The sequence below is a fragment of the Python bivittatus genome, unplaced genomic scaffold (genome assembly GCF_059951505.1).
Source record: "Python bivittatus isolate LINGU-HERP-01145 unplaced genomic scaffold, Pbiv_v1 ctg000010_np1212, whole genome shotgun sequence".
Lineage (NCBI taxonomy): Eukaryota > Metazoa > Chordata > Lepidosauria > Squamata > Pythonidae > Python > Python bivittatus.
In genome coordinates, this window is record NW_028277029.1 from 1147418 (window position 1) to 1171412 (window position 23995).

General features: G+C 43.7%; 1 protein-coding gene across 2 annotated transcripts in view; it reads right to left on the bottom strand.

The window, feature by feature from the left end:
* LOC103048366 (fatty acyl-CoA reductase 1-like) overlaps nucleotides 1–23995 on the bottom strand; it is a 58306-nt gene that overhangs the window by 26709 nt on the left and 7602 nt on the right. For both annotated transcript variants that reach the window (XM_088145612.1, XM_088145561.1), the window contains exon 2: nucleotides 3206–3429. In XM_088145612.1, coding sequence (XP_088001738.1) covers nucleotides 3206–3394 — 189 coding nt within the window. In that variant the 5' untranslated portion in view covers nucleotides 3395–3429. The remainder of the gene's footprint in view (nucleotides 1–3205; nucleotides 3430–23995) is intronic.

Here is a 23995-nt window from a genome sequence, read left to right on the forward strand (position 1 = left end):
GTCCACGAGCAGTTAACTGGCAGTTGCTTCAGCAGAAGTGGAACTTCTGCCTGGCCGAATGCCCAATCTGCAGGATTCTATGCCAGACCAAGTCCTAGGATAGCCCAGCCCTGAGCACATTATAACATGTAAATTCACAGTGGCAAAGGCTACACCTGTCTGGGAAAGTTATGGTTAGTGAAGCAATGCTGAGGTTTTCAATTATAATGAGGACAGGCTTATGCCATGATCATCAGCTTGAGGTTGGTGCAGGCTTGGTGCAGATCATCAAGGGCTATACTTCACAAGTGGCAACACCAGGATCCCTTTTGGGGAACATTTCAGAACTTGTAAGGGGTGGAATGGATGATTTCAGCACTCATGTTTATTTCCAGCATCTCCTTCCTTTCTTGGGTGTGCTTTGCTAACAGCTGTCGCATTCCTACTTCAAGGTCATCTCTGTGGTTCTCAGCAATCACAAACTGATCATCTAGGGTACTTAAAAGCACTTAAAAGACCAACGGTGAGGCGTCCCAGCCCTCATATTGGATTGGAACACCAATACTTTGGAAAAAGGAAATAGCAATGAAAAAAAAATTACACGTCCCCCATGAAATCATCCCATGTTCACCTCTGTTCTACCTGTCTGGAGAAAAACAATGGAGACAACACCTATGTTTTTTCTCCAACACAGATAAACTACTTTCTCCAAAGATCCCTAGAAAAGGAACCTGTGGCGTGTATTTGCATGTGTGTGTGTGTATGTGTGAGACAGGCCCAGAGGAAAGACCACATTTCCACCAGCTCCCAAAAGCCATGAGGGTGGGTGGCATGTGCGCTTCAGGGGGCGGGCTCTTCCAGAGGAGGGGGCTGCTGCGGAGAACAGGTTAGGTGTCCAAAGAGCCAAGAGTGGCAGAGGAACTGCTGTAAAGCCGGACCAAACGATGAAAAATAAAAATTAAATATAAACTGCATGACTTAGAATACTTAATATTATTAGGAAACCAGGACAGTGTCCTCGTTTAATATTACAAGTACTCATGGCTGGAGAATTTGCTAGCAATTCCGTGTATGTGCAATTGTCTATATCTTACAATTCTTAATAAAACAGATTCTGAATAAAATTTGCCCAGGGAACATAAATATCCATCCATATCCACATACCTAATTTGAAAAAACAAAAAAAGGAACAAAAAATCTCAGAGGAATTCAGAGTAAAACTATTTAAATGATAGTGCTTCGGTATCCCAGGACACCTCTGGAGACAGGCCCGGGTGACTGCTACAGGAGCGATTATGAGGCAGGCAGTTCTGAACAATGGATTAATGCAGTGTTGTCCAAAGTTGGCCACTTTAAGATGAGTGGACTTCAACTCCCAGAATTCCCCAGCCAGCATGGCTGGCTGGGGAATTCTGGGAGTTGAAGTCCACTCATCTTAAAGTGGCCAACTTTGGACAACACTGCATTAATGGATAACCACAAAGACAAGAAATGTTTGCAATGCGTTGTTTGTTTGTTTTTAACTTTTTCTGCTTCCCCTTTGCCACGTTAATAGGTCCACGTAGCTCCTTGGCAAGATGGCACAACAAGGCAAGATGGGACAAGACTAAATTAAACGTCCCAATTAAAAGGAAACCACCAAAGAGAGTCAAAACCTGCCCATCAGTTCAGAGATAGCGAAGGAAATGCCTTGAGAAGCAAGTTAAAAATGTTCGTACGGAGAGGCTGCTGACCTGATGCCCCAAAGGTTTCAGCCTTGCATTGGTTAGGCTACTGGGTGGAAGGAGTTCCACCGTCAGGGATCCTCATGGCGGAAGCCACCTTGCTTGCTCCCATCCTGCAGTGATTCCCTAATGAAGATACATTATGATCATAGAACATGGACAGTCTAGTCCAGAGTCCAGAGATTGGGCTCCCAGACCATTTAGTTGTATAGGAACGCAGAAACAGCAACAGCTAGGGGCATTCACAATCAAAGGAATACGATCCCACCTGTCTGTATGAGTTAGTAGTGTGTAAACTGAAACTTCCATGTTGTCCCAATGGGCAAATCCATGTGATACAATAATCTAACAGTGAGATTGTGGGTCAAAGGATGGAGCAAACCACCAAAATTACTGAAAAGTCAAATGATGACATTAAACCTTCAAGTTACAACATATCTGCTATTTCAAGGGGGGGGGGTTTCTATCTACACCAGACAAACACACATTGCCCAAATCTAACATCTTCCTTGTTAAAGGAGGTAACTACACTGAGTCTTGGGGGCCACTCAAGTCAATCTGTGTTTGTAAGTGATCTTTCCAAGAACCAGAGCAGGCTCTCTTGTGGGGCTGGTGGCTGTGGGAGGATGAGCTGCCTGGCACGTTGCCAGCCCCTGGGCCCCTGCCTTCCTCGTTTTCAAATGCTGAGCATAGAGGCGAGAAGAAAGGATACCCACGTAGAAGCTGTGCAGCCACAGGCACTGCCAGGAGGAAGCAGACCTGAAGATGGCCACCCGGTGAAAAGAAACAGGGACCTGCTGTTAGAGAATGTTTCGTGGCTGCAGAAAACCCGGGTGGCGGAGCACCAGGTGGCAGCCCAGCACCAGCCCAAAGGCCAGCCGTCAAAGCGAAGCCCTGCTGAGCAAGAAGGCAATGGGAAGGGAGGGAGGTGGCAGCTGGGAAGCTGGAGGGGGGCAGAGATGAGGCAAGCGCCCTTCCAGCCCAGAGGAGAGAAGGCGGTTCCCCCATGGGAGCCAGCATTCTGCAGCGGGCGAGGAAGGTGGCCAAGAGGCGAAGACAGAGAAGGCGGAAGCACTCTGCCCGCTGGCCAAGGGAGGAGAAGTAAAAACTTTGGAGGAGCAGAAAAGGGAGCCAGAAGAACAAAGGACAGAAGTCTTTCCTCTCCTTCCTCTTTATTGCTTTATATGTCTTGGGGTTTGGGGCTGACTGTTGTTTTCACCACTGTTATTAGTTCGTTTCTTTTTGCTTTAGGTGTGACTGTGGACTTTTTAAAATAATTGACTTTATATGCTACATAAGCCACCGAGAGTCATTTTGATTAAGATGGGCTAGAAGTGTGCTTAATAAATAAAATGCATAAACCTCATATCTGCCTCTCTGGGACTAAGGACACACACACTTCCTCATCACAGCACCGAACACACAGGAGCGCAGTGACTCTTGCCAGCTCGGCAAACCCTGAGCAGCTGCTGCCCGTTTCTGCCCACCTTTGAGTTCCCTACCTTGCATTTCAGCAGATTCTCCACTCGAGTTTGCATGGGATGTCCAGCTTTGGGCCGCACAAGCACGTAGATGGCTTTCAGATCGTGGCAGCAGCGGAGAAGCTTTTCGATCAGGACTTTGCCCAAAAACCCGGTGGCTCCTGTAATAAGGATTGACTTCCCACTGTAGTAAGCGCTAACCAGAGACATGGTGTTCTTCACTTCCAAGCTCTTGGTGGCAGGATCTAGCAGGAAGATACACAAAATCGCACCACTCAATGTTCAAATCTTCTGGAACATCCTTTGCAACAGCCCTTCAATGCGCAATGCACCTGTATGATCAATTTGCTAAGTCATGTTGGTGTTCTTCCGACTGTAAAACCCAGGCTAGCCTTTTGAGGCACAGCTTCTGTTCATCAAATATGCTTAACACTTTTGAACATCTACACCTATCTAAGGAGAGAGTCCTGTCAAGCAGCCAATCAATCCTGCTCGTGTATGTTTTAGATTCAGAAAATCTTAAAATTTGAATCGAATCCACGAATGTTGTTATGAGGAATAATTCTAGAATGGAAAGTATCACAATCTACTAAGAGATCTGCTGACAGCAGCAAGAACTAGTTTGGCCCAACATTGGAAAAGTCAAACTTTGCTGATAATTCAAAATTGGGAGACCAAAATTGGAGAATGCACAGCAATGGGAAAACTGACTATGTATATGTTTAACTAAATTTAAGCAAGATTGACTCCTGTGCATATGCTCCATCACATGGCAAGGCAAGTTTAGACCTTTGGAATATGGTTTCCAAGAAAAAGAGTTAAGAGACTAATAAAAAAAACAATAGACAAAACCAGGTCAGTCAACAACAAAGCCCCCCCTTATATGTGATTTGATCACTGAGGTGCAGGCTAACTTGGTGCACATTACTGAGACCTGGCTGGGCCCTGAAGGGGGTGCCCCTTTCAGAAATGTGCCCAGCTGGGTTTATGGTTTGGCACCAACTGAGACCCCAGAGTAGGGGAGGAGGGGTAGCGGTTGTCATCCGTGAATCTCTGTGGGCGTTCAGGAGTGCTGCTCCAGAAGTGGCTGGTTGTGAGACCTAGTTCTTGAAGTTGGGCTTGCGAGAACAGTTGGGAGTGTTGTTGCTATACCAGCCTCCCTGCTGCGTAGCTGCTGGAGGCCATCTCGGGGCTGGCAGTGGAGTTCCCCAGACTTATGGTCCTGGGGGACTTCAACCCACCATCCCTGGGGCATGACTCAGAGGCAGCTTGGGAGTTCATGGGTACCATGGCTGCCATGAGCCTGTCCCAGATGATCCGTGACCCAGCTCAGGACAGTGGCCTCACAGCAGACTTGGTTTTCTTGTCAGAACAGTGGCAATGTGATCTGAAGGAGAAATTACATCTCTCTCCCTTGTCATGGTCAGATCATGTCCTGGTGGCCTTGAGGTTCTCTTATGCTACCCTCCTCCACAAGGAGGTGGGGACCATTCAACTGGTCCACCCCTAGCGACTGATGGACCCAATGGGGTTCCAAAGAGAGCTGGGGGTTATACCCGAGAGTTTGCTATATGGTCCAGTGGAAGCCTTGGCTGCTACCTGGAATAGGAGAGTGGCCAAGGCTTTGGACAAGATTGCGCCTGTGCGGCCTCTCTTGACCCATCAAACCTGACACTCCTTGTGGTTTACGGAGGAGTTGAGGGTCTTGAAAAGGATTAAGAGGCATCTAGAATGCCGCTGGAGGAAAACAAGGACTGAATCTGACTGAACACAAGCTAGAACCGCTATTAAGGCCTACCTTGTGGCGGTAAAAGTGGCGAAACGTCAATATTTCTCCACTCTTATTGCATCCACAGAATGCCGCCCAGCGGCTCTGTTTAAGATCACCCAATCCCTTCTGGGTAAGGGGGGCCCATTGACTCATCTACAGGGCCACACAGAGGAGTTTTCTGGGCATCTGGAGGATAAAATTGCTAGGATCCGGTTCCAGCTGGATGCCAAGTGTGAGGCATGGTCTGTAGAGATGCCCAGGGTATGGACTTAACCTGTTATCTGGGAACAGTCTGATCCTGTTGCACCTGAGGAAGTGGACAGGGTTCTCTGGATGGTCAATGTCACCACCTGTCAACTAGATCCATGTCCCTCCTGGCTGGTTAAAATTACTCAGGAGATGACATGTGGATGGCTCCAGGCGATGGTGAATTCATCCTTGAGGGAGGGAGCGTTCCCAGTTGCCTTTAAAGAGGCACTGGTACATCCCCTCCTTAAGAAACCATCACTGGTTCCCACCGTATTGAACAATTTTCACCCAGTCTCCCACCTACCCTTCTTAGGGAAGGTGGTTGAGAAGGTGGTGGCATTGCAGCTCCGGAGGATCCTGGAGGAAATGGATTATCTGGACCCTTATCAGTCAGGTTTCAGGCCCAGATATAGGATGGAAATGGCATTCATCACACATGGATGATCTCTGGAGGGAGTGGGATAGGGGTAGTGTATCCATCCTTGCTCTTCTTGACCTCTCAGCAGCTTTCGATACTATCGACCATGGTATCCTTTTGGGTCGACTTAGGGAGTTGGGAGTGGGTGGCACAGTTTTGTGCTGGTTCTCTTCCTTCCTCCAAGGTCAATCCCAATTGGTGTTGAGTCGGCGCGAGAGGTCCAGCCCATGGCCCCTCCATTGTGGGGGTTCGGTACTCTCTCTGCTCCTTTTTAACATCTACATGAAACCGCTGGGTGAGATCATCCACCACCATGGGATGAGAGATCATCAATATGCAGATGATTCCCAGTTACATATCTCCATCCCGGGTGCCTTGTGTGATGCCGTGACCACCCTTTTGTGGTGCCTGGAGGCTGTGGGGGTCTGGATGGGGAACAACAGGCTGCAGCTGAACCCTCGTAAGATGGAGTGGCTGTGGGTTGGAGGCCCCTCGATATCCAAAAACTTACCATCTTTGGTTTTGGACGGGGTTGCACTGCCCTGAACAGACCCGGTGCATAACCTGGGGGGCCTCCTGGACTCACGACTCCTGCTCGAAGAGCAGGTGGCAGTCGTGGCCAGGAGGGCCTTTGCCCACCTTCAGTTGGTGTGCCAGTTATGCCCCTTCTTGGATCAGGAGGCTCTCTGGTCAGTCACTCACGCCCTGGTCATCTCCCGGTTAGACTACTGCAATGCGCTCTACATGGGGCTACCCTTGAAGCGTATCTGGAAGCTACCGCTGGTTCAAAATGCAGCCGCACGGATGATATTAGGTGCCCCTAGGATGGAACTCCTTTGCTGCGGGAGCTGCATTGGGTGCCGGTTTGCTTCTGGGTCCAATTCAAGGTGTGGGTTATCACCTTTAAAGCCCTGCATGGCGTGGGGCCAGGTTACCTGAGGGACCATCTCACCCCCATCCCCTCAACCCGTCCCACCCAGTCAGGCAGAGAGGGCAGTTGTGGACCCGGTCAGTGAGAGAACGTCGGTTGGCGGGGCCCAGGAGGAGAGCCTTCTCCGCCGTGGCCCCCGCCCTTTGGAACGTTCTCCCCCCAGAAGTGCAGCAGGCCCCTGCCCTCCCGGCCTTCCGGAAGGAATTAAAGGCCTGGCTCTGCCACCTTGCGTGGGGTGACAAGAATCTCACCCATTCCTGGGGGTGGCTGGCGCCTTGATGACGCTCCCCAAGCTACTGCCAATTTAACATCTATTCTTGGATTATGTTTCTTTTCTATTTATTCAGTCTCATTTTATATTGTACTTTTAATTGATGTTAGCTTCTCTGTAAACCGCCCAGAGTAATTTTTTAATGAGATGGACAGTGACAAATTTGATATATAAATAAAAAATAAAAATTTGAACAGATAGTGGTACACGCAACAATTTCCAGTGATCAAAGAATAGTACAAACACTCAAGCAGCAGCTAGTGCTTGGGAGCCATGGAGAAAATGTGCTATGGAAAGTTCATTCTTATGACGGTTTTCGATTTTCAAAGTTCTAGTTTTTACTTTGCGTCCATTTCTTTATCCTCAGCTTTAAGAATTGAAAGCGATTAGATGCTTATGATAAAGTATCTTTCAACATTAGAAAAATCATAACCACAGAACTTCTGTGCCACTTTTTATGGTTGGGCTCTGCTGCTGTTGATGCGTTTTCCTGTGACAGGGGTGAGCCCTGGTTTCTGCATTTTGATCTTTGAACACCACCCAAGGTCACTCCTGTGAGATTAAGGGCCATAGAAATCACGTAATTAAAGAAAGATGATCTTATTTGTTGATGGATTAAAATTTCTAGGCCATTCCACTTCAAATGACTCTGGATAGCTTCATAAAATTATAAAACAACATTAGAGTACAAACGACAGACTTAAAACTCCATGTAATAAAAATAAAACGTAATAAATACAGTATATCCGTCTTTGGGCTCCATGTAAAGCCTTCCACACCAAATGCTCGCGGCATCAGGACTGTTTTGCGTTCTGGGAATGCTGTGGCGTTAAGAAATGATAGTGCCTTTTACTGTTACTAAGTACATTATAAAAAAAAATGTAAATCTCCTCTAAAAATGGAAGGTTATAACACGCAATATGTTTTTGTAATGGAACATGAAGATATGTTGCTTTTTTAAAAAAAATTAATAATATGTTTAAAAGCTTAGAATAGTTACATACTAACATTTAGAAAGCTTATTTTCACAACGCCGGAAATGCAAATGACTTTTTTTCATCTTTTCTATATATAGTATCAAAATACCAGCAGAAAGTGTTTTGCCCCCTCCTATGATTAATTTAAACGTTCTGGACTCCCCTGTTGCCTTCTGCATTGCACAACTATATTCCATGTCTAGAAAGTCTGCTTGTTAGCATACTGGCGCTCCCAGAAACAGGGACCTATAATATATAGATGCTATCATACACTAATTTGTCTGGGGGATCAAAGCTACCTTTACCTCATATTATAGATAGATTAAAAGCACAGCAAGCTTAGGTATACGTTTAGGTCAACTTGGAGTTCTACGCAACGCCTGGCTTCATCAAGGCAGACTTCCATGTCAACATTAGGCTTGTACCAATCGAGGCAGCCCTGGGGCTGTAGATTACATGGGGAAGTAATCAAACATCTAAGAAGATGGACATGCCAAACCATTGCTATGCCGTTGCCAAGAAAACCACCTTGGTGGATCTATGTAGTGAGCAACCTGACTGAACAGAGACTTTTGAAACTGGCAAAACTTCTTCTTGTCACCATGCCAGGAAGGTCAAATTAGTACATCCTGCTAATGATGCTCAGGAAAAAACACATTTGTTGCATCAATTAATTGATTGTAATTCAAGATTAGCATTCTTTGCTTTAATCAAATACTTATCCAGTTGCTATAAGTGCATTCTTTCACCTGGTCCCAAACCTGGATCCATTCATCAAGCCAAGCTTCAAGTCCACCTACAACATGTGACTACAAAGACAAAGCAAGGTGTCATCAGCACTCAGACACACACACAGAGTCCAAATACAACAAGAGACTCTGAGGATTCATTCCATATCTCCTTACAGATGCCCCCCCACCCCAAATCCTGACAATGATCATAGTTCCCTCCTGCAAATAGCAGCAGGGAAATCACCACCTCTGTGAGAATCCCTGGAAATTCAGCTCATCCTCCGAATCTCTGGCAGTTGTGCCCGCTAATGCTGATAGCTCAGATTCAGTGACCATCTGAAGCTCTGCTGGTTAAAGTTCCAAGTCAAACAAACACACAGGGCAAGTCCTTGGACCAGCTGGTACCAAGAGACAGACAACGCGCAACGGAACACACTTAAAAATGGGCAGAGCTTCAAGCACACTGTTGCGGCTGCCATCTTCTTTTAGCATATGCTGCAGACACCCTGCTGTCAGTCAAAGGGGTGGTATGCTAAAGGACTCTAGAGCTAGCCTAACGAAGAAACTAGACTGTGCTTGTCACCTGGCCCATTCGCCTTCCACATGTTTTCAGACAACCGACTGCAAAGACAAAGCAGGGTGTCATTGGCACTTGCACACCCACCCGCATGCCGTGCAGGTACAACCCAGATGGCCGCCAACCGCAAGAAGGGACTCTGGACATTTGCTCCCTATATCCTTACAGACCCCCCCCCCAATCCTGACAATGATGACTGTTCCCTCCTGCAAATCCTCACCCCCTCTGTGAGAATCTCTGGGATGCAGACCGGTGCCTACGTGGCACAGATCACGGCTCAGGCTGTTTACCGCTTGTACCAGAGCTTCCACTCAGTTCCTGTGAAGCACGCCATGTTAGGAGAATGCTGGCTTAGCCAAGATGGGTCAGTCATCGCTCTCTCCACCCCACCCTCCAATATCTGCTGAGGAGTGCGGATGCCTCCCAGCAAATCCAATCCCCTTACCCCCTCTGCCTACCAAGAGGGCCAGCGATAAGCCATCCTCCATTCTTGGGGCACAGCATCCTTCCCCATCTTCCTGGCCCTGAAGACCAATGAAGTTCCTTGCCCACGGCAGAGGGCCTTACGTGGGGAAGGCCCTCTTCTCATCCGGGTTAGAAAAACTTCCCAGCCCATCGCAGGGGAGCATTCCATACATATTTATTTAATTGCTTCCATTCCTTAACGACTTGGTGGCTTACAATTAAAAGGAGAAAAACAACACATAAAGAAAAAGTCACAATCAACCAGATTAGCTCTAGAATAATAACAATAATGCAGAACTTCTGGTTAAGATGGCAATGTGAGAAGTGGAACCTCCCAATAACTCCTTTGAAAAATACTTTTTAAATATTTCTGGCCACTTCTAGGTCAAAAGAAGTGATTAAAGACTATTTTAGTAAGAAGAAAGCCAAGGGAGTCATTCTAATCCTGACATTAGTTGTTACTTGAACAAATATTAAGGTACTATTGAAGAACACTGATCAAAGTCTACAAAGCCTCTGGGAACTAATAATGGTTGCTTTGCATGTATATGGTCAAACAAAGAGATAGAGCTATAATTTACTAAATATAATGGTTCTCACTCATAGAGGCTATGCACAACTTGGTTTGCCACCTGTAATACAGGAAGTTGGGTTAAGTAACTCACAACCAAGACAATTAAAAATTACTGATTATTTTATTTCTTAAGAGACTGCCAATAGTCAAAGCTTGAACAAGGATACTGAGGCCATAGTAGCATTGCATGGCTGGTCCTTAGATGCTCATCCCTTACTTCAGCAAAAAATCAATGAAACCGTTGTGAATCTTACTGAAGAGCTTGCTCTTGCTGATAATCAGACCACGTGAACTCAGCTATGGACTCATCCCAGGAAATGATAACATCTACAGTTTGAACAAAGGATGGTACTATGAGAACAAATAAAAGGAACTTATCTTTTGACGGTGTATGGTCACCAACCAGTCTTAGAACTATGGTTTCACAGCAGACAATCTCCTACTCAATGTTGGATAGTTTGTAGCAATTGCGGGAATCAAGTGATACGTTAAGTATGAAATGGGATGCAGAACTTTCTTTAATTAAGATTTTTTTAACCGAATGTAAGGACCTTTTGTTTAATCTCACTAAATTGGATCAACAAGTGGTAAAACTGAAGACATAGGACACAACTAAAGGGCCAGAGCAAAGACATAAACTTTTACAATGCCCAAAGTTAATAAGTAAACCACGGAGTTCTAGGATAGAACATTCAAACTCAAATGACTCTGATACAAAGAAATTATTTAGAAAGTTTAGATTGAAACAAGGGCAGCTGGAAAAAAAAAGTACAAATATAAAGAACTATAAAGCTAGTAAATTAGCTGGGAAATTAAAATTTAACAGACTGTTTGATATTATGGATGCATCTAACAACAATATAAAGGAAGAGAAAGAAAGATACTCCAAGAAGCTAAGCAAGAAAGCAAAGCGGGTTTTAACTGTAGATCATAAAAATAACAACAATATAAGCCCCAACCAAATGATAACTGAGCCTTGTGAGAAGAGGAGAAAAACAACTGCTTGTCAAACTCAAATAACTGTTGATGCAAAACAATCTTTATATCCTTTTGTGCCAGGAGATCCAACTATGGTCATCCGCAGAAGCTATAAATGCAAGAAAGCCATTGCTAAGTTTTTAACATACCCTGGAATCCTAAATCTGTGCCCAATAAATCGGCTTTCATAAATTACCAAAACTCAAAGAAATGTTATTTCACTTGGAACGGAAATTGCATTTTGTTCAGCTGATCCATCATCTAATTCTGTCAATTAATATAAATAGGATGACTAAGGCTGAGCACTTCGTTTTTAACCATTTTAAAGCAAGGGCAATTGTTACGTTCAAAAGAGTAGAAATGGCAGATAGAATATATGAACTCAAGGATTCTATTTATATAAAAAAAATTATCCTATTTTTACAGAATACAGTGAATTGAACATCAATTCTGCAAACCTAAAAACCAGCTAGCCAAACCATCAGGGAAAAAAACTAACCAAGCAAATCAAGCACTAAATGTAATAATGGGATGTTTGGCTCTGACATGGAAGCCAGTGGCATAATAAGAGAAACAGAGAGACTGCAGAACAGATCAAGTCTGTTTCAAAGCCAAAGTTTCATGTTGACCTGTAACCTTTTGGAATCAATTGCGAATAGACGTCTCAGCTCCCTAAATATCTGAATAGTTTATATTTAAGTAAATATAGAACAGTCGTTTCAAAAGCTAGATTAAATGTGTTACCATCAAATATACTGTATGGTAGATTTCAAAAAAAAAATCCCCATGTCTCAAAGATTTTGTCCCTGTAATGGTACTGACCTTGAAATGGTGGATCAAATTTCAATAAAATATTATTAATATATATATATTTTAATAATATTTTATTGAAATTTTAAAGTTACAAAGTTAAAAGTTAGAAATGAAAAAGAAAATTGAAAATACAAATTATGAAGAAAAGGAAAAGAAAAAGTGAGATAAAGTAAAAGAAAAAGAAAAAAGATATGAAAAATAGATAACTTCCAATCTATCTCTGGTCTTAGGAATAGTAAGACTATCCTAAGTGCTAGTTTTTAATACATTAAGTAGGAGTAATGCTTTGTCAAAACATATCCCATTACATTTATAATCTAATCTTCAAATCCCCATGTAAGCTTCACCCCACCTGCATTTTGCAAATAGTCCATCAATGGTTTCCATTCTTTAAGGTAATAGTTATTTGAGTTTTCTTTTAATAAGCAAGTCAGTTTATCATTTTCTGCCATTTCCATCAGTTTTAACAACCATTCTTGTATTGTTGGTAGTGTCTGGGTTTTCCAAAATTGTGCATAAAGAAGTCTTGCTGTGGTAATCATGTATTGAGTAATTCTAATAAGAGGTTTTCCTATTTGAAAATCCATTATCGAAATGGTGGGTCATATTTTATTGCACTGTGAATTTTAAAAGAGCCTTTGACAGGAAGTTATCTGGCCTATTTTAACATTAAAACCAGGAAGAGGTAATTCTGAGTATGTTAAAATTTTACTTGCAGATGAAAATCCTAAAATTACAGAGGTAACAGCCAAATTTTTAGCTATTAAAGCAAGGTTTTTTAGTAATAAATCAATGAGTTGGGGTTTAAGTGTATTATGTAATATTTATGAAAATTTTACTTGTTAAACCATCTTACCTAATGCCAAATTTTAGATTGTATGTGTAACTTGCTATTTGGGCTTTTGGCTGTAAATAAAAATTGGACTGGATTGGATTGAATAACACAATTTCTAAATCCTCATCTCTGTAACAGGTGTGCTGGCTTAACATGAAATGGGTCAAGCCAAGATCATAACAGGTGCTGTAACTCTGATAATTCTTGATTACAAAATCTCTGGAATTACAAAAGTTAAAAAAAAACAAAAAGGTTTGTGGAATGAGCCAATTAGTTGTAGCACAACCTTTCATAAGCAAAAGTCAATTCAAGATTACAGCATTACTCCAAGGAACCTTCAGTTGCCAGTAATCCTAGACATGAGCCCTTTGCATTTGCGTCTTGCCACACTACTGCGGTTGTAAAAGGTCAGTACGCTGCCAAGTGATGTCATTTAGAGGATGAAGGTAGGCATGGTCCCAGAAGACACAGTACAACAGAGCCATTAATGAGACAATCCCATTTTCCGTTAACAGATTACCTACTTCTTACTGTATGCTGCAACTACTGTATACGACGGTCTGGAGTACATTCATCAAATGATACACAAAAAGATTAATCAAATAATACGTCACTGAGCTAAGGCTAAACCCTGAATTTCTGCTTTATTGTGCAGACCCATAAGTAAGGCTATCATCCAGATAAGATTGCTGACTTTCCATGGATTCTGATAGGGAAGATGAAGAACGTACTCATAATCAAATGGATTTTAAGCTATTAAGTTGAAAATGCAGCCCAGCATACTTTCACTGAAGATCTTCCCAAATACTTTGCACTTGTTGAATCACACATGCAGAGATATCCCCCCTCAGCACCCATATAGATCACTTGGTGTGCATCTGAGTTTTTCAAAAAGTGTTGTTAAAATACTATAATGGATCTCTCTCGTGCGCACTCTCTTGCTCTCAAAAACCAAGGGATAGAAAACATAAAGTGATTGACTATATAGTGCCAGATGATGGGTCCCTCAGGTCAGATGGCACTCAACATGCTACTGAGGAAGAGCTGAGGGTCTTTCAGGGTACCGATGCTGTTTATGACGTGGCTAGAATAAAGCCTTTGGGACGTCTAGTTGCTGGTGTTGCTGTACTAGAAAAGAAAATCTGAAGCTGCAAAGACAGAAATACAGTAGGAACATGGAGCATAAGAAGCATGAACACGAGAAAGCTCAACGCAGTGGAGATGAAATGAAACGAGTAGCAATTGCGTGGGTTATCACCTTTAAAGCCCTTCATGGCACAGTACCAGGTTATCTGAGGAGCCGTCTCACCCCCGTTATATCTGCTCACCCCATATGGTCCAGCAGATGGGCCATGCTGTGGACCTCACCAATCAAGGAATTCCAGCTGGCGGGATCTAGGAACAGGGCCTTTTCTGCCATGGCCCCTGCCCTGTGGAACAGCTTGCCACCTGAGGTGCGGGCTGCCCCCACTCTCCTGGCCTTCAGGAAGAATGTGAAATCTTGGCTATGCCAGATGGCCTGGGGGCCAGATGCGGCCTCGCATTGTTGGAATTGCCTGGTGGGATGATCAGTACTGCTCCCCCTCACCATCTTGAATTGTATATAATCTTTTTATATAGACTTGTTATTAGCTAATTTTAATATGGATGTTTATATTTTTATTGTTTTTATTGTTTTGGATTTTAATTGTAAGCCACCCAGAGTTACTCTCTGGGGGAGATGGGTGGCATCTAAATTTAATAAATAAATAAATAAATAAAATAAAAATGGATATCTTAAGCATCAGTGAATTGAGATGGACTGGGATTGGACAGAAGATCACACCATTTATTACTCAGGACATGAAAAACAAAGACTTCCGGGGAAGAAATGGCAGTCTGAAGATGGCTGCATGAAAAGCAGAGCTGACGACCACAGCGGAATGAAGAGCCGGCGAGCAGACCGGCTCTTCGATAATTCTTCTCTGGACAAGGAGAGGACTTGATATTGCCCACAAGTGCCCCAGACAGCTGCTCCTCATGAGAAGACCACAAGACAGCAGTCTCTGGCGGGTTTAGAGCTCTGGGAGACGAGGGAATAACTGCCTTTTTGCTCAAAGCACAGTCGGCACCTTTGAAAAGACGCTAAGTTCGCATACTTCCTATTCTAATCACTTTTGGAAGTTGCTTATTAACTGCTTTTCAGCTATTAGGAATCTTTGGACTGACAAGTTTGACAGCATCGGGTGAGTTTCCTTCAATCCTTAGTGAAAGACGTTTTAGCTACAAGTTTAAGAACTTTAAAAAATATTCTTTTTCGCAACAGACGGCAAAAGGGTGATTAGAGCTTTGATTTTAGAAAGTTACAAATGGACTAAGGGTCCAGATGAATTTGAAATAAGATTTTGGAATTAATTATAAAGAATCCTTCTCATGGGAAAATGCTTTTGCTTTGAATTATGTAAAAAAATATAATAAGATAAGAAAATTAAAAATTGGACACTAGAGGGAACTAGAAGGAACTGAAGATTACAATTAAAGGAGAAGAACACTTAAATTCTTACTAATACAGAATAAAGCAAAATATTTTAACACTGGACATATTGAAGGATATTTGTGAACAATGGACCCAGAAGTTAATTTTAAGAGTGTCTGCCTCTATAGATAGACTGTGTTTAAAAGATGTCATGGAAGAGGAACAAGTTATAGTAGGCAAGACTGAGACTGATCTGAAAGTGGATTTAAAAATGACAGGCTACAAGAATGACATGGAAAAAAATGTTATACTAGATATACAAATGAAACTGGCTGATGTCTTAACATACAACAAACCAAGAGAGTGGTTATCTGAAAATGCAAGGATCTGCAAGCTGTAGTAATAAAAGTCAAGGAACAGTGAAAAAATGGGACTAAAATTAAATACAAAGAAGACCAAACTAATGACAACAGGTAGAACAACCAGTGTTAGAACTGACAATGAAGATACTGAAGTGGTGGATGGCTTCTGCCTTTTAGGACCAACATCAACAATAAAGGAACAAGCAGTCAAGAAATATGCCACAGCACTCAGCAGAGCAGCCATGAAGGCCTTGGAAAAGATATTCAGATGCTTTGATGTGTCTGTACCTTCAAAGATCAGAATCGTGCAAGCCATGGTATTCCCTGGGACCCTCTATGGAAGCAAAAGTTGGACTTTAAAGAAGCAGGATAGAAAGAACATTGATGCTTGTGATCTTTGGTGTTGGGGAAGAGTCCTGAGAATACCGTGGACAGCCAAGAAAACAATCTGATGGATCATTGAACAAATCAACCCAGAGTTCTCATTCAAGCACATACGACCAGGCTCAAATTATCCTACTTCAGACACTTTATGAGAAGACCCAGCGCTCTGGAGAAGGCTCTGATGCTGGGAAAGGTGGAAGGGAAAAGAAGAAGAAGAAGACCAGCAGCAAGGTGGATGGACTCAGTTATAGTGGCAATGAGTGCACCATTGGGAGACTTGAAAGACCAGGTTAGGGATAGATTGTCATGGAGATCTATCTATGCAGTTGCTAGAAGTCAAGAACGACTTAATGGCACATAATCAAACAATCAGTCACATGATGGACAAGAAAACTGTGAGTAAAAATAACAATAAAATGAATCCTCTCCACTCTATCGCCACCTCTAACAGTTATGATACATGGAACTGATATTTAGAAACAAAAACTGAAAAACTACAACTATTAGAGCTCTCCTTTACTTGTCATGGAAAACCAGTTTGGTGTCATGGTTAAGGCACCAGGCTAGAAACTGGGAGACTGAGACTTCTAGTCCTGCTTTAGGCACAGAGCCAGCTGGGTGACCTTGAGCCAGTCCCTCTCTCTCAGCCCTCGGAAGGAGACAATGGCAAACCACTCCTGAAGAACCTTGCCAAGAGGATTGCAGGGACTTGTCCAGGCAATTGTCATGAATAAACACTGACCCGAAGGTACACACACACACACACACACACACACACACAGCTTGGGGAATGGAACCTTCTGACTGAATAGCTGCTTTTATTAGCCTCCCCCACTCTGAAGGGGGAAGAGCAAGTCAAACAATTGCCAAAGGAGTTCCCAACAGGCTTTGCTGCTAGACAACGTCTATAACCGCACCAACTGTAATTTCTATTTTTGAATTGTGAGCTTGGCCTGGGACAGGATACAGCATGCCAGATGATAACAACCACAGCAACCCTGCACCTTTACGCGTCCCTGGCAAGACACTGCTCAGATAATCACACTGAGATGATGCAAGAAAAAATTGGCACTGATGAAGTTCTAGAAACAGGATTAATTAACTCTTTTGAAGCCTTACTGAATTGTGAACAAGAAGAAATGGATGAAGACTGGATGAATTGAAACAAACACTGCTGTTAACCCGAGGAGCAGTTTGACTGACCTGGTATCTTTGGACTCCCATTTGACAGCACCTCTGCAGAAAATCATTACAAATTTTCTGAATCCTGCAATCAAACTCCACTGCCAAAGAAGGAAAGCAACTTACACTTCAGCAAGTCGCCATGTCCTTCTACTCCAAAGCAGCCCAAACTGATTCCATCTTGCTCAGACAATCTACTCCATTCTGCTTTATCTGAGGGTTCAGACGAGAAAAGAGGACAACAGAAGTCGCTGTATCAAGAGTATATCCTAACCAAGATTTCCAGTTTGCAGGACCAGCTAGGCTCAGAAATAGCAAATTAATTGGTAATAGCCCAAAATTGCTGCCTGCTAGTGACTCCCAATTCTCATTGATGAGAATGCCCATCATCATCATCATCATCATCATCATCATCATCATCATCATGATGTCTTCTTGCATTTAGACAAGAACATAACATTTTGAATGCCACCAACTGACTTGTTCCTGAAGCTCTGGGTTACACAGAAGCCATCTCTTGGAATTGCTGGGTGGCACAGTAAATTGGTGACACCTGTTTTAAACAGTACCTGCCAGAATTTAACCTCCTTTTATTATAAGAGACTTGGTGCCTGGATATTCCTCCTCCTCCCTTGCCAGGATTCTGCTCATATCCCATCCCTGCCACTAAATGGGGTCTGTGTGGAAGAGGAAGAGCAAGTGGGGGGTTATCAATATTGATTTCAGCTGATATGGAAGGAACTATACAACAAAGGAATTGGCCAGACAGTGATTACATCCAGGTCGTCTAGATAGATGCCAAATATTTGAGGTTTAATTCTTGGTATTAACGTCTATTTTCCAACAGGACGAAACCCAAAACTCAAAGTCTGGTCCTCCCTGCAAACCTTTGTAGAGAGTTGAACAAATATTACCAAATGCAAATATCCTACTGGGTGGTAACTTTAATGCCAGAATTGGCAAAGATATCAACAGCTATGTTAGGAAGACACAGCTTAGTCCAGAGGATGAACTGTGGAGACATTACTCATTATGTCTTCCACTGTCCCATTTACAAGATCAGGACCCAGTTATTGATGCTGGGTGAACTCAAGGCTGGGCCTCAAACAACTTGAACTATCTTCTTAGAGACCCAACAGTCAGCAACCAAGTTGCTACTTTTGCTATGCTGTCATTTAAACCTAGAAAATAATAAGTTCTTAGCAGTAGCCTTGGCTTTATCTTGCTGTAACCTTTTTACATCTAATACTGTACTCTTTTTATTAGTTTATTTTTCTCTTATTATTTTACTTTATTTGATTGTATTTTATAGTACATTATATGTTATGAACTTTATTTACAACAATAAACTTACTTGCGTACTATAACATGCTAATGACATGATTCCATTAATAAATGGATATATATTTATATCATTTATAAATATAAATGGTATAAATTTGATCAATACATAAAATATAAATAATGCCAAGCCACCAGAAGAAGCAGGTTTGCTACAACAGCATCTTGGCAATTTCCTCAGGGACAAAATTTCCTAGCCAGTAAAAATAAAAAAAAGCCTTTCCCTCCCTTTTCCCCAAAGTAATAAAGAGCGTGCATTGAACAGGGATGCTCAGAGCGCCATGACTAAGCACTGCGCTGTCCAGACAGTAGAGATTGCAAGGCGAGGGGCCTTGCCTGCCAAAACTGGCCAACCCAAGGTAACTGCAAAGTAACCTCTGCCATTCTGCAGTGCAAACAAAAAGGCTTGGAAATGCCATGTGTGGGTGAAGTTCCTGAGTCTTCAGCTGGAAATGTTCCTCAATAAATAATAGAACAAGTATACCACTCCCCAAAACAAAATTGCCTTGAAAACTGCAAGGACTCGTCCAAAGCAGTTGCTGTAGAGTTGATAACGATTGAGCGTGGTAAAAAAAAAAATGTTCTTGACTCATTTGTTCAGTTGGGTTCCCTTTATGTGGTTTTAGGACTTGTGTGGAAATTCAGAAGGTTTCACAAACTTTTAAGCACCACTGAATGTCTTTATCATCTCTCCCCCCCCCCGCGCCCCCGCTCTTGGACGCAGAAGGTTGCTGCTTGAATCCCATGAATGGTTGGCGTCAGCCTTCCAGCCCCAACTGGAAGGAGTCCTTGAGGTGACCCAAGGGGGGGGGGGGGAAGGGTGCTTTAAACTGGCAGCCAGAGAAGAGGTGCTGCATTTTCATGGGTGGGGGGAGAGGGAGGGTGACATCATCCATTCCTGACCTCCCAGAACGGTCGCTGTGTGTGCGCGCCTTCCGGTCAGTCTTCACCCTTGCCACTCGTGGGGAAACTGGGCAGTGGGCATCCTGCTTTATGCTTTCTGGGGGCACACACATTGTTGTTACCCTAATTTCAGCTGCTTGCTATTTGGAAAGCAGACCCCCCCCCAAAAAAAGCCCAGAGCGCCAGCCTAGAGTAGGGGGTGGGGAAAGGTAATGGCAAGCTCCTTCTGTCTGGTGCCAAGAAAGCAAAATGGATGCGTCACCAAGAGGCAAGTGGTTGTAAACTGGATTAGTAAGTACACACCTTAAATTGCTCCCTCTTTCCTGGAGAACTGGGCAGGAGGGATTAATTGTTGCTGTTGCAAACCCATCTCAAGATCGTAAATCCACACATTCTAATCTGTTCATTTCCTGTTCATGCCACACGTTCTCTCCACAACTGCAAAAAGGCCACCAGCCTCTTAATTCAGTGTTAGCTTTTATACAATGAATTTACTACATCGGAACTAAACAGGAGACAGGAGGTCATTGTGTGAGATCCAGGTTATGTGTTTTGCATGCAGCTGCCGAGGCATCTGTGGGGGCCCAAAAAGTCAAGATGGGGGCCACGCCATGCAATGAAAGGTCCGTCCTTAGTTACATGCACTGTAGGGGTACAAAAAGAAGAGTCTTGATTTTTTCTTGGATGCACGCATACACCCAGACACCTCTGTGCAGCAGCCATTGCACGGTCATCCTACGGCATCTCATGAATGAAAGAAGGCAAGAACACGCCGTTTCAAACACAGTGAGACGCACTTCTGAAAAACCCTTATTTTTCAAGGTTATCACTTTGGCAAGAGCTCATTTACACCAGGGCAGTTCCCAGCCATGCCTCTGCAACAACAGAATTTGAACAGAATTTAAATATATATATTTGGTGAGATAGGCAACCATCTAAAACAAATACACAAAGTGACACCTGGAAAAATCAGAAATAATTTCAGCATATTGAAACGTTTTGATTGGTTGTTTATGTGCCATCAACTCGGTGTTGACACTTAGCAACCATGTAGATAGCTTTTTTCCATGATGATCTGCCCATAAACTGATCCTTCAGCAATTCCCATGCTGCATTCATCAGTCCATCCCCCTTGCTACTGGTTGTCCTATTCTTCTCCTCTTTCCTTCTACCTTTCCCAACATAAGAGCCTGCTCCAAAGAGCTAAGTCTTTGCATCGTGTGTCCAAAGTAGGATAATGTGAACCTGGTTATTTGTGCCTTGACTGAGAACTCTGGGTTGATTTGTTGGGTGATGCACTGATTTGCTTTCTTGCTGTCCACGGTGTTCTCAGGAGTCTTCTCCAACACCAAAGTTCGAAGGGGTCAATAATCTTCCTGTCCTGCTTCTTCAAAGTCCAGCTTTCACTTCCCTAGAGGGTCACAGGGAATGCCACTGCCTGCATTGTTCTGATCTCGGTAGGCAGAGACACATCACAGCATCTGAAAATCTTTCCCAAGGCCTTCATGGCTGCTCTACCAAGTGTCAGTCTGCAGTATATTTCTTGAGCACCGGTTCCTTTACAGTTGATAATGGATCCTAAAAGGCAGAAACTATGCACCACTTCAGTAACTTCAGTATTAGTTCTAAGGCTGGTTGCTATACCTGATGTCATGAGTTTGTATACAAGATCAGATCATAATCCCATTTTTTTCTTGTAATGCTCCTTGACTTTCATTGCTAGAACTTGCAAATTATTTGCATTTTCAACTATCACATTAGTGTCATCAGCATGGCACAGATTACTGATGTCTCTTCCTTGAATTTTAAAACCAGCTTCCTTTAATACATATTCTGCATATAAGTTGAATAAATAAGGGGAGAACGTACAGCCTTGTCTGACTCCTTTGCTGATTTGTTTTGCCATGTTGTATCAACTGGAAGTGCTTGTCTTCTTACTAAAAGGAGATGGGATGGAAAGGAGGGACCCCAAACTGCCTGGCTGAACTCTCTATGGAGGGGTCCTGATTCCTTTCTTTGCCTCCACAGTCGCCAGAGAATAGCTGCCAGATGACACCCAGGGGAGGGGACAAGGGAGCTGGCGATCTCCCTTTTTCCTTCTTTCTGCCAGCTGCAGCTTGCTTCATTGAGGGCACAGCCACACTTAAGGTTTTTCTGGGCCAGCACTCTGGCTGCCAGCCAGCAAGACAGCAAGCGGGATGCCTGCCACAGCCCAGCAAGAGGCAAACTCGGGCAGAGCATTGAGAAGCCATAGCTAAAAACAGCCACCACAACCTTGTCAAGGCTTGGCACTGGTCGAGACCAAGAATCCAATAAACCAATGACAAATTCACGGGAAAAGGCAAGAGGGATGGCGATGTGGAGTCCAGATTTCAAGCATGGCACGACAAGTAAGCACAACAGAGCTGAACTGTCGTGTAGGAAAATGACCTAATTACTAGACACTAGTCACTTACCTGGTCTGGTTTTTAAATGTGGTGCTCACCATACGATATAATGAAGCCATGGAGCCCTTGGTGCTCTCTTAGCTTGGCTGTTTGCGTGAAGATGCTTCATTACCCAAGCAGGTAACATCCTCACTGCTGTGTAATTAATATAATTAAGCAACACGAAGAGAATCAACAGTAAATCAACTGAAGAAACCAACTGAGAAGTAGCTCCATTGTTCAATAGTCCAGGTTTACTTCAGGGTTTAGTGTTTAAGTCACGGTGATTTTAGTGTGAAAGATAAGAACAAGCACAAATCCTTGTTACTATCACAGGAGTTCAAAGGGACTAAGACTGCTGGAACTGATCATGGGAGCTCGCGCTCGCTTGCTCTCTCTCTCTCCGGCACCTTACGCACTGTAAGCAGCCTAAGTTTATAAGCATGTTTTCCACAAGCCGATATTCATGGTTCTGTTCTTCCAAATGCAACATTTGTCATTACGGAAATATCAACCTAGGAAACAAATAGGTTTACAACTGCCGTTGCCACAGTTCAGCTTTGACAGGAAAGCTGCATGGAACAGACAAGAAAAACAACTAAAGACATGTTCTTCACCAGATGATAGGTAATGCTGAAGTCTACATGCACCCCATAATCAGCCCACTTCACAAACTGAATGTTCAAATGATGTTACTAAGGACTAATTCATGGAAGCCCTTCTCCAGGAGCAAACTTCACGCCCACTCAGAAACAATGATCAGAAGCTAAGAAATAGGGACTGGATGCACTCAGCCAGCAACTGGTGCTAGGGAGGTGAGAAGACCAGAGGACTCTCTGCTTTCTGTAAGGCAGTGTTTCTCAGCCTTGGCAGCTTTAAGATGGGTGGACTTCAACTCCCAGAATTCCCCAACCAGACACTCTCCCAGCTCTTGGGCTCTTACTTTCTGCTCACCCGATTCTGTTCTGAGATGCAGAATAGCCAAAAAGGTGGGGCAAAATCAAGAAAGCTCAACTGAATTGCTTGCGCCCTTCGACAGATGTGAGCAAGCAAAAGGTTCCTAAGAGGGAACGGCTCTGGCTCCAAACCAAGAGTTCCTCCTATATTTAGGGACTCTTCTCCTTCTGAATAAGGGCAAGCTGAAGAAATATGGCTCGTTAACCAGCCTGCAGCCCCCCCCCCCCCCAGTCAGTTCTTAGGACTGTTCTTTCCAGTGACCCTGAAGAGATTGTGGAAGTCTTCCTGGCCCCAACTCCACACTCGCTGCTTTGGGTCCATCTTACGCTGCAAACGGAATACAACGCACATGTTCCCCCAAAGAACAAAAAGCAAAAGACCCACCCACTCTCCAAGGTCAAAGTGATCAAATTAAAATCACATTCTTTTACGTTTCCAAGTAGACTAACCCACCTAATACTGTTTGGGCTGTTAATCTGTTAGGGCCCTGATCTGAATTGATAGGAGGGACTTGTGGGTGATCAACAGAACCCAGGAAGAGCCCTCCTGGGTCATATTAAGGCCCACCTTGGCACACATCCAGCCACAAGCAGCTGCCCTCAAAAGCCAAGTCTGACATGCAGCTCACTTTAATTTCTGGGTAGCTTCTGGGATGTAGACTTTCAAGGCTGTTATCGTGCCATGTTAACAACATGTCATAAACCCCAGACTTTTTTGCCTCGTGATTCTCGTTGCAGCCCATCTCCCTTGACCCTTGCAGGGCCAGGCAACTGATGATAATAGGAGAATCCCATTCAGAATTCCAGAAGGGACCTCCTTCAGAAGACCTCTATGGTATCTCCAGTCAAACTGGCCAACGGCTCCAGTGCTTGAGCTGGGATCACTATTGCTGTCAGTTGCACCCAGCTGCAAAAAATCGAGGAGGAGGCTGGCAGGGCAGGGCAGGGCAGGGCAGGGCAGGGCAGGGCAGGGCAGGGCAGGGCAGGGCAGGGCAGGGCAGGGCAGGGCAGGAGAGGCAAAACAGGCCAAAGCAACTGGGACTTTCAAACATTATTTTGAAGTGCATGCAATCTCCCTTAAAGTTTTGGGAGTATTTGCAAGAAAAGCTTGCAACATCCACTGGGGTTTTCAAGACCAGTAAAGGAGCAGCTGGTGGAGCAGAATATCAACTGAGTAAAGGAAGCTCACTTGTCTATTTGTTTGTTTTTTGC